This window comes from Notolabrus celidotus, chromosome 2 (assembly GCF_009762535.1).
Source record: "Notolabrus celidotus isolate fNotCel1 chromosome 2, fNotCel1.pri, whole genome shotgun sequence".
Classification (NCBI taxonomy): domain Eukaryota; kingdom Metazoa; phylum Chordata; class Actinopteri; order Labriformes; family Labridae; genus Notolabrus; species Notolabrus celidotus.
In genome coordinates, this window is record NC_048273.1 from 17,998,374 (window position 1) to 18,009,424 (window position 11,051).

An 11,051-nucleotide genomic window follows, 5' to 3' on the forward strand; every position below is an offset into this window, starting at 1 on the left:
TTAAACAGCTACAAAACAGCCACGTATCCGTGATCCATGTCGACCACAACAGACCTTTTCGCTGCTAACTTTTACAGGAGATAACAAACAGCACAACATGTTTAATTAAACACATTAACCCTGCAAAAAACGAAACAGTGTTGTTATGCAGTAGGCTATACTCAGAAATGATAAAACCACAAAGTTAACGGAATAGTAGTGAAATGAGCAGTAATATAACCACACAAAGGTACTGTAGCCTGTTTGTTTGTCGTTATCATTATTATGTACGCAGCTGCTCCTGGCTGCTCGACGTTTCAGACACGCTTCCTGTGTCACAGAGCGCACTCCGTCTCGAAACGCAGCGCGCACGCTCCCTGTAGGCGTTACCATTGTGTTCTCGCTGCATGATGGTTCCTAAGAAATTTCCACGTCCCCGCCCCAATAAGCTTCTTCCATCCAATCACGCTTTCTCATCTTTTGGGCAACATTTTTTCAAAAAATATTTACTCAGACGATCTGTCAGGACAAACATCCTGCATTTGATAGATCAATGTAAACTTCGAACGGACCATGGGTTACATGTGACACTTAATGCCAGTGAGGATATCAGCAGGAGCTCTGCTGCGCGCTTGGGTTTTCAGCCTGCAGGTTTGATGAAATTACCTCAGAGACTGTTGTGACAGTGGTTCGTGGAGGATTAACGGTTGGGAAGGTTGCCTCTCGAGAGATAGGGGATTGTGGTGCGATCTTTGGGCAGATCAGCTCTCTACTTTTATTTCTGAGCGCGTTAAGAAGACTTTATAACAGGATCGTAGCCGAATATAAAAGCGCATTTTCTAAATTTTGGCGTTTTTTTCCGAAAATGAGCGGGAAGTGAGGTTGAATGACATGCGTATTTGTAGTCATTTAATTTTTAAGTTGTAGGCTACTTATGTTGACTTTTTTAAATATTACTTTTAAGGCGCGTGACTTGACTGTATGAGCAGTATAATGAAGAGAAAGCTGTTGGAATGCTTGAAATCACATACAAAGTACTTTTTTTCCCAATATAAGACCTAACAAATCCAAACTTTGATTCGGGCACTAAAAGTGCTTTAGCTGAATGCTTGTTATAGGCTTGCCCATGTAAATAAATAATGCGTAGGCTCAGAGTCAAACTGCATTATTCTAAACTTAATTTGATATGTTTGCTGGGCCACATGCATCAGTAGACTGTTTTTGCTGCTAGATGGTGCTCTAACAACATGTAATTGAAGTCGTTGCTTTTAGTTGTCATAAAATTATAACTTTGTTATAAAGAATGGAATCAATTTGAGTTTGCCAGTCTATCTGAAGCTGTATTTCTAAATTACACATGTATTATTTGAGTAGGCTTATATGCATTGGCTTTCATTAAATATGAAATTTAGAAACTATATTTTGATTTATTGAAATTGTTGTCGTGAAAATGTTTGATTTATTTATGAGTCATAATTCATGTGGTTTCACATTAATTTAGGCCATAATTGTATTCATCTTTAAATTTAAATGGGTAATACAACAATTTAAATAGTGAAACAACCCCCATTTATAAGGCCAGGGTCAGGTATGTAAACAAAGGCAGATTTAGAAACTCTTCTGTAGCCTATACAGAAACCTTTCTTTCAGAACTGCATTAGCTTATCCTTTTTTTGTAATTCCTTTTTCTTTAATGCCTCAAATTGTGCCAGTGAGACGTGGCTGCAATTTGTCTTTAATGGTGGGCTCGGCTAAGTCATGATGTAAGTGGAGGGTGGTGCCTCTGAGAGATATGGACTGAATTGTAACCTGAAAAGCACTTTTCACACATCCTGCATGCCAAGAACCTCGGATTCTATTTCTTCACTTTTTTTTAAATAAGAATGGCTGAGGTGTCAGTTGCAGACAGGCTCTGCAATGCCTCTGCCAGTGGAAAACTAGCTGAAGTGTTGTTTTTGCTGGACACAGCTGGAGCTGATGTTAATGGATTTAATACATTCAAAAGAACCCCATTGCAGGTGAGAAAAAAAAAGTCTTGAAATCTTGTGGATAAAATCAGGAAAAATATAGGCTGGTATTAGCTTATGGTTATTTGTTGTGGAGTTTCATAGCAGGCCACATGTCTTGACTTCCTTATTGTGCTGCTGTGAGGATGAGGCCTAATCATGTTTTATCTTGAAATATTCGTTCTCAGTGGCAGATTATGTATTCTAGCTACAGTTGACTCGCACTTTCCTGCTCTACTCTGGGACTCTGTGTTCAGCTCTTGAGTGACCCAGCACTTGGTACTTTGGTCATTATTGTAGTGATGTTAATTGTTGATGATGATAATGGAAGGTCTTAAATGGTTTGGTTGCCTCATTGTAGATGTTCCTTATTTGAAAAACATTTTAAAAAATTCCTTATTTACTTTTGTGCCATGCCTTTACACTGCTTGGCAGTACCTGCACCCAAATTGACTTGAAGCACTTTGTTACCCGTACTGATCTTGTTTCCTCTTTTCTAGATCTTTGCTTGTGTTGTTCTTGTTCTCGTATGTACATCGCTTTAGATAAAAGCGTCTGCTAAATGACATTATAACAATGTAACATTGTAACAAACATTCTTTCTAATACAAAGGTTTCTAAACTAACATAGCCTAAATCATTTTTAATACAAACATCTGTGGGGAGATGTCAAAGAAAACTCTGAACTGTCTAGCATATGGCATCTCAAAATACTTAGTCAAAACAAGTATAATACAATTGTTTTTCCTTTCGTTTGCACTAAATGATTAGTTAAATATATAACTATTACTAATTGAAAAACGAATGCCGTTTTATATTGAACAATAAATGTAAATAATAAATAAATATATTTTTATGATTTTTTTCATGGATATACATTCATAATAATCAGAGACACAATGGTGAATATAGACAATATAGACACAAATATCCATAGTACAGTCAAAGTTACACTTGAAAGGAACACTTAGGGTGCTGGTGGAACTTACCAAAACAACACTAGATTATCAACGTCCCAAAAAACAAAAAACAAAAAACAGGTAAATAGATTAAGTACAATAAAGAAGATCACTCCATAATAATAATGATAATATTTTATAAATAAGAAATTGAGGAGTGAATTAAAGTGTTAGGAAAAATAACAACATTTAAAAACTAAGCAAACAAGAACACACGCCCACACACACACACACACACACACACACACACACACACACACACACCCACCCACACACAGTCCAACTGTACAACTGCAGACCATCAAGATCCCTGAAAAAGTTCATAAAACTATCCCAAGTGTTGCGTAAGTTCTGTAAAAGTTCATTTTTGAATATGAGTTTCGGCTTTGTGTTGTTGATGCATAAATCCTGCTCTTGATCTGAACAATAAAGTTATTTAAATATATTGAGCTAATTCTAATTGTATGGCAAGGAAGAACAAGACTGCTTCACATTAATATTTTATTTTTTAGGATAACTTATAGGCTAGAGGAGAAAAAGCTTCCCGGCAAAGCCATGGTTATGATGAGGTAATGGTGAGTTAGGGGAATTCTGCTTCTACTTTATCTAGAACTGTTTGTACATGTGGTCATACACCTCTATGATTTGTATGATAATGATGGTTGTCGCTTAGATGATCAACAGGCTGAGTCGTTGTGTCTCTTTATATTAATAGTTACTCTGATTTATGAAGAAAGACGAAGGATTAGGGCCATAAAAAATACAATTAGCACTTCTTTATTCTGTGTACAGCGACTTTATTCTCTCTAGGCTATATCACGACTTTATCCTCGTATAACTACTGTCTTCTAATTTATTTTATTTTTACTATATTTTATTTTATTCTATTGTTTTCTATTGTATTTTATTTTATTGTATCTTATTTTATTTTATTTTATTTTACTCTTGTCATTGCTATTATTACTGTTGTTATATTTTTTTAACTATGCTAGTACACTGTTGTATTCCCCTGTCCCACGTTATATGCTGCTGTAACAAAATAATTTCCCCCAACGGGAGACAAATAAAGTATATCGTATCTTATCTTTCTAGTTTATAAAGACTATACTCTCCTATATAACGACTTAATTGTTGCAATCTCTTTTTTTTTTTTTAAACTCCAGCCCTAATCCTCCATCGTAATAAAAAAAATTTCGTATGAGGCTCTAGTTTGAGTCTGCAGATCTATAGAAATACAACCCTATTTGCATGTTAACTGCTAAAACTCATGTATTCCTCAGCAGGGTATGGGCCTAAACACTCTTCAGTGTGCTGTCAATACTAAACAGCCTGCTGCAATAAAACTGAGTCTTCCAGGCTTGTACTTGTAGCCTATACTCGTCTGCTGTTGGTCGTTTCTGTACATTCAGCATCTCCCTCTGCTTCTTATGCAGGTTGTGAAGATGGGGAACGCCGCCCTTGTTGAGGCGCTCCTCGTGGCGGGGGCAGACCCAAACGTGCCCGACCCGGTCCTAAATCTTACCCTGACACATGACGCCGCACGCGAAGGCTTTATACACACCGTCCGCGTGCTGGTGAACCATGGGGCAGACCTGAACCTCGTGGATGGGCATGGTAACCTGCCGCTCCACCTGGCCGCCAGGGAGGGTCATCTGAAGGTAGTCCAGCTGCTGATTGAATGCACCACCGACCCCCAAGCCCTCAACGACCAGGGATACTCTGCTGGAGAACTGGCGCGCCACCACGGCAAGACTGACGTCTTCAATTTCGTCGAGGAGTATCTAAGCTCACGTGAGTCTTGACTGATAATATCTACACTGCATGCACAATTATTAGGCACGTGAGTATTTTTGTGAATATGTTAAAAACTATGTTAACAGTCGTTTTCAAATTTGTTAAGAAGTCAGATAGTGAATATATTTCTTCAACTGTGCGGTTAAAATGATGCTTTTCAAATTACGTTGGCTGTATTTTTAAATAAATGCAGAATCTGCAGAAATGAGCGTGCCAAATTATTATTCAAGTTGGTGATAAGAGCATATAACTTGTAAAAATGGAAAACTAGGCACCATTTTAAACGTTCTATTGATTGAAAATAATAATATTTACTACAACCTTATTCAAACTTCAACAAAAACAACTGTTTTCTTTACATTTGTATACAAAATAAAACTGTTAATGTCTTTGAAACATTTCAAATCTAAAGTGTTTCTCAAATGTCCAATATAACCTCCTTTTCTTTCAGTGAGGGTCAGAGGTCACTGGTAAACTGAATTACTGAGGTTTCTGATGACTTCTCTGATGACACTGTACTGGACCTTGTATGGCTTTCCAAAGATGCTCGTTTGAGCTGTATTTCGTGCCATCACTGTAAATTAACTTCTTCAGTATTTACCACAAGTTCTCAGTCGGGTTGAAATCAGGTGAGCAGGCAGGCCAGTTCATGAGGCGATCCTCTTGAGCCCTGAGATGCCATCCTGTCCGGGGAATAAAGTGAGGCATGTGACGGTGCATTGTGCTCATGCATGAACACTAGAATCTTTTTCACTTTAGCTGAATGTCTTTTCCAAAAGAGGATCGCCTCATGGCTATGCCTGCTCACCCGATCTCAACCCGACTGAGAACTTGTGGTCAATAATAAAGAAGATAATTTACAGTAATGGCAAGAAATACAGCTTCTTTGGAAAGCCTTACAAGGTACAGCTCACAGTGTCAGCAGAGAAGTCATCAGAAACCTCACGAAATCAGTTTACCAGTGACCTCTGACCCTCACTGAAAGAAAAGGAAGTTACATTGGACATTTGAGAAACACTTTAGATTTGAAATGTTTCAAAGACAGTTTTATTTTGTATACAAATGTAAAGAAAACAGTTGTTTTTGTTGAAGTTTGAATACAGTTGTAGTAAATATTATTATTTTCAATCAACAGATCTTTTAAAATGGTGCCTAGTTCTTAATTTTCACAAGTTATATGCTCTTAGCACCAACTTGCATAATAATTTGGCACGCTCATTTCTGCAGATTCTGCATTTATTTAAAAATACAGCCAACGTAATTTGAAAAGCATCATTTTAACCGCATAGTTGAAGAAATATATTCACTATCTCAATCAATCAATCAATCAATCAATCAATCAATCAATCAATCAATCAATCTTTATTTGTATAGCGCCAAATCACAACAAACGTTATCTCAAGACGCTTTTACAAACATAGGAGGTCTAGACCACACTATGTCAAATTATGAACAGAGACCCAACACCAAGACAGGGTAAGACTCAGTCTGACCCCACCTTAATCCATCATGAGCATTGCACATCGCAGTATTTAGCTAGTTACAGTGGTGAGGAAAAACTTCCTTTTAACAGGCAGAAACCTCAGGCAGAACCAGACTCATGTTAGACAGCCATCATGCCTCGACTGAGTTGGGTCTGGAAAGACAGATAGAGGGGAGTAAGAGAGAGAGGTGATAGTGATGAGACGAGTCGTAGAAGCTGTTGCCGCTGGAGTCCAGCACGTCCGTATCAGCTGGAGTCCAGATCGTCCACAGCAGGAGGACGTCAACGGCAGCTCAGAGGAATCTACGAGACAATGGAGCTCAGGGACTCCAGAAAGGTCTATGGTTAGTAACTTTAATGGGACAGGCAGAGTTAAAGTAAGTGATGAAGGGGTTGGGGGGAAGAAGGTGAGCTAGGATCCCAGTGTGTCAGTGTGCCAGTTCCCCCGGCAGTCTAGGCCTATAGCAGCATGACTTCTTGACACATTTGAAAACGGCTGTTAACATATTTTTTTAACATATTCACAAAAATACTCACGTGCCTAATAATTGTGCACGCAGTGTATGTCTCTTAATTCAAAAAAATAAAAATTGAAACTATTCAAAGAAATGCTATATTAACTCTATGAGGAAAATTACGACATGCCTTTCAGCATCAAAAACGCTGAACAGATTAAATACAGCTTCAGGCGTAGAGAGAGAGAAAGGCCTTCAATGTGAAGTCTATAGCCTTAATTTGAGAACAATTTGAAGAACAATGTATATATATATTTTTTTTTTACCTTCAAATCCGATTGATAAAAATACGTGAAAACAACTAGGCAATAATATCCTGCTCATGATGACTGCGCTCGTCCCTGATTTTCTAGCGAGCAGTTTGTTTAATATTTACGGTACCGTTAATGACTTCCCTAGACTCCCACGGACGAGACAGATTTAGCAAAAAAAACAAACAAAAAAAACAAGCACACTTGCTCTTAGTAGTGAACCGAATGATCTCTAAATCATTAAAAATGCATTAGGCCCAAACGTGCATCTCTTTCTGCGACCCATATTTCTGCAAATTCCAGGAGGTGCAATACGTCTGCACTCTTCCTGCACCAATTGAAGTTGGCTACTTTGTGTTATTTTTGAATTGTCAAACGGTAGAATTCCTTTTAGAGACTTGTTTTTTGTTTTATTTGAATGTGGGATAAAACACATTTCTACAATGGGTAGTTTAAGACACCTTTATCACTGCATTGAATAACCAACTCCTTGCGGGAACCATATGTGCATTACTCATGTGTTTTTACCGTGCAGAATTCCATTCCATTCTGGCTGTTATGTGGGCCGCTACATGTCAGAACTTTATCCACCTTCAAAGCTGGGGTTGGTAGTCAGATTTAGAAATACTTTTTGTTATACTGGTTAAAATGATCTTTATGTCCCGATGGCAGTCAATACATAATGTGTTCCTAAAAAAAAGAGCAAAGGAAAAAGCTGCTATGAGTAAACCTGGGAAAACACCAACCAATCACCGTTTTTGGGTCCCAAAATTTCAAATCCCATCCTGCCGTTCTGCCCGCCTCCTGCACGTACATTTCCCCGGCGTGCACTCTCCCCTTCCCCTGCCTCTATCACGCCAACCAACAAAGCAACAATCAAAGTTTGAATGAATGATAAACTTCTCCTCTTTGGCATAAAAACAACAATGCACATCACAGAAAGAACACCATACTCACAGAGAAGCATGGTGGGGGCAGCAACATGCTTTGGGCCTGTTTTTCTTCTGCTGGAATAAGGCCTTAGTCAAGGTGGGGGGGAAGTATGAACATTTACAAAAAAAGTCAGTTTTGACACAATACCTCCAGGCCTCCATTAAAGAGCTGAAGATGAAGAGGAATTGCACCTTTAAATATGACAACAAACCAAAGTACACATCCAAATCAATTGAATATCCGTGGGGTGATCTGAGGGGGGTGTGCACTGCAATCTGATGGATTTGGAGCTCTTTTGTAAAGACGAATGGGCAAATATTACCATGTCAAGATGTGCCATGCTAATAGAGTCCTACCAAAAAATAAAATAGAGTGCTGTAATAAAATTAAAAGGTGCTTCAAATAATTATTGGTTAAAGGGTTTGTACACTTATGCAACCACATTATTTATTTTTATTTTTTTTATTCTTCCCCCTAAAAGATTTCCTTTTTTTTCAATTGAATTGTTTACGTTATATGTCACATTAAAGTTGGAAAAAGTTCTGACATGATTGGTCTTGGTCTCAGTTTTTTACATCTCAAACCTGGCATTTTAACAAGGGTGTGTAGACTTTTGATATCCACTGTATGTGTAAATTCTTCTGTGTGATAGGAGTGCACCAACTGGTTCATATTTGTGAAAATAATCATCTGGCCCATCTGTCATGTCACAAACACTGTGCCAGTCCCCCTTGTGATCTTAAAGAGGTATACTAGCCATGATGGCTCAACAGTGTATCCATCTCAGAGCATATCTCATTCTCACCTAGTACACTTCCAGTGCAGAACTTCTAGACCAGCCCAGAGACCTGAGGGTTTATGTGGATTCTCTAAAACTGGCTCTACATCCGCTTGGCTCATAAGCTTTTCAGTGTTCTTTATATCTTTCAACATTAATCGCTTGAGCGATATGTTGACAAAAATAGGCTAATAAACTAATCTGAAGAAGAAAAAAATTATATTCAAATTTTGCAGTTATTTAATCGTGAGCAGCTAATTGGAGTAAGACGTTGTGCCATGCATTTATCAAATCAAGTCCACTTATTGGATATTTCGGTAGCTTTGTGGCCTTTTGGACCAATTATACAACATTTGGGGCATATACTGTATGTCCCTAATACACTTTATGGTAATGTGATGATAATTCATGTTTTAATTGCGTAATTATGGTGAATAAGTTGCAGTTGTATACTCGTGAGTATGAAAGTCAATGACATCTTCACTGAGATGTTTTACGTGCCGTAAACGTTAGACTTAATGCGCACTAGCTACCCAAAATAATACAAATCCAGTGGCCAAGACTGTATAGTCATCAGTTGGTAAACAGGCTTTGAATTCCAGCCTAGACATCGTGATCTTTGTTTTTATTTAGGGCAAAATGGTTCCTGAATTTAAAGCAAGAATAACACATTTTAGTGCTTTTAATGATTGAAGTGCAAGACGAAGTAGCCGAATGACTGACTTCATTTTGGAACAGCTGTACAACTGATTTTCAAAACGTCCGTGATAAGTCTGTTTAACGCATGATTGTGCTGCAGAAAACATTGCCCTGTGTTGCGCACCTCTGACTTTGCACTCATGTTCCGCTCATATCGTTAGGCCTACTGTTTACTGTCTGAAGTCCCAATGTGGGCCGTTTGACTAGATGAAAGCTTAGGCCTGTTAGTTCAATGAAATGAATCATCAAGACATTACACGTTTGATGTATGTCCTTATATAATCTATTCACCCGAATTATACATCGTTCGAAAATGAAAGTCACACTGTGCAGACTCTCAGAAACAAAATGCTTGTCTAAATATGATTACAATGTTAAAGTTAATGAATGGTTCTAATCGAGAATAGTTATGAATAACTTTGAAGCCAAGGGCCGAGTGTAGTTATGTAAGGCCTGCCTGATTCATTGTTTCTCTGTTGGTAGGCCAAACTATCCACAAAGCTTTTCCGACTTAAGACTCTTAAAATGTTGTGAAACCATGTTTTACTCGGTCTTGTGGCTGAAGGCTTTTGCGCGAGCCTCTCAGAAAGAGGCGGGTAGCTATTTGGAAAACAAAAAAAAATAAACAAGAGAGAACGAATGGTAATCTTTGAAAATAGAAAAAAGAAGAAGGAGGAGTCAACCTCATTCAACGATGTGTGGGTTGGCTGGGGAGCCAGAGTAGGCTGATCTACAGAGAGACCTAAAGCAAAAAGAAAGTAAGTGACAGACGCTAGGCGGACTTTTAGACATGGGAACCTTCAATTTTGCTTGGAATTTTTTTCTACTTTTCATTTTATCTCATATGGGGCTTTTTTTTGAATTATCACTTTTCTTCAATTTTCAAATGTTACTTCGGTCACGCCAAATCGAAATCCTATCAGATCTACCTTTTTTTGTAGTTCCATTAATCTGTGTGCCATGGAAAAAATGCACAATTATAATGTTGTCTCATAATGCAATATTTTTGTGCTCATAATGTATTCGGGAATTTAGATAACTATTCGGAATAGGCTATAAAATAACAAAATGTGCTTTCTTTGTCTTCCAGACTGAAGAGCAAGAAGAGAAGATGGCTTTCTGCAAAGATTCAAAAAAATAATTGCTTTTAGACAGTGTTTGGACCAGTCTATTTTGATTATTAATGCTCTGTTATTCTCTGTGTGTAAGGCGGAGTTTAAAGCAAAAAGGTACAACATGATGCAAGTTGCTCTCTTAAAATAAATTGTGACATACTCAAAATATGATACGTTTCTTTTTTTGTAATGAATTTGGGGATTTGGGAGGCCTATCCATATTATCAAAGCCATCATTTTACATTATCTTGATGATACATAATCTAAAGTTGTTGGATTTTGTCCGTGTTGAGTGTTATGTAAAGTGGCAATAAATATTTTGCCCAAAGAGGCCTAATGCAGTAATGTCCTACAATAGTTGACCATAGACTGTACATAGAATAGGCTATATATTTTAATTTACAGTCTATGCCAGGGGTACTCAAATACAAATCTTAAAGGGCCACACACTTTTTTTTTTTCAATGAGCCAAAGGTCCATTTAATGAGGTCAGACCATATGCAATAATATTGTAATATTCAAGATATTGATATTAAAGA

General features: G+C 37.7%; 1 protein-coding gene across 2 annotated transcripts; it reads left to right on the top strand.

Annotated features, from left to right (window-relative positions):
- The first annotated feature begins 454 nt into the window (after positions 1-454).
- Positions 455-10,680, top strand: cdkn2c (cyclin-dependent kinase inhibitor 2C (p18, inhibits CDK4)). Of its 2 annotated transcripts, none has more exons than XM_034711639.1 (3): positions 455-1,997; positions 4,378-4,735; positions 10,488-10,680. In XM_034711639.1, the coding sequence occupies exons 1-3, from the start codon at positions 1,863-1,865 to the stop codon at positions 10,490-10,492; spliced, it is 498 nt and encodes a 165-aa protein (XP_034567530.1). In that variant the 5' UTR covers positions 455-1,862; the 3' UTR covers positions 10,493-10,680. The 2 variants fall into 2 exon arrangements, with proteins under 2 accessions (XP_034567530.1, XP_034567538.1); XM_034711647.1 differs by having other exon boundaries at positions 477-630.
- Positions 10,681-11,051: the final 371 nt, after the last annotated feature.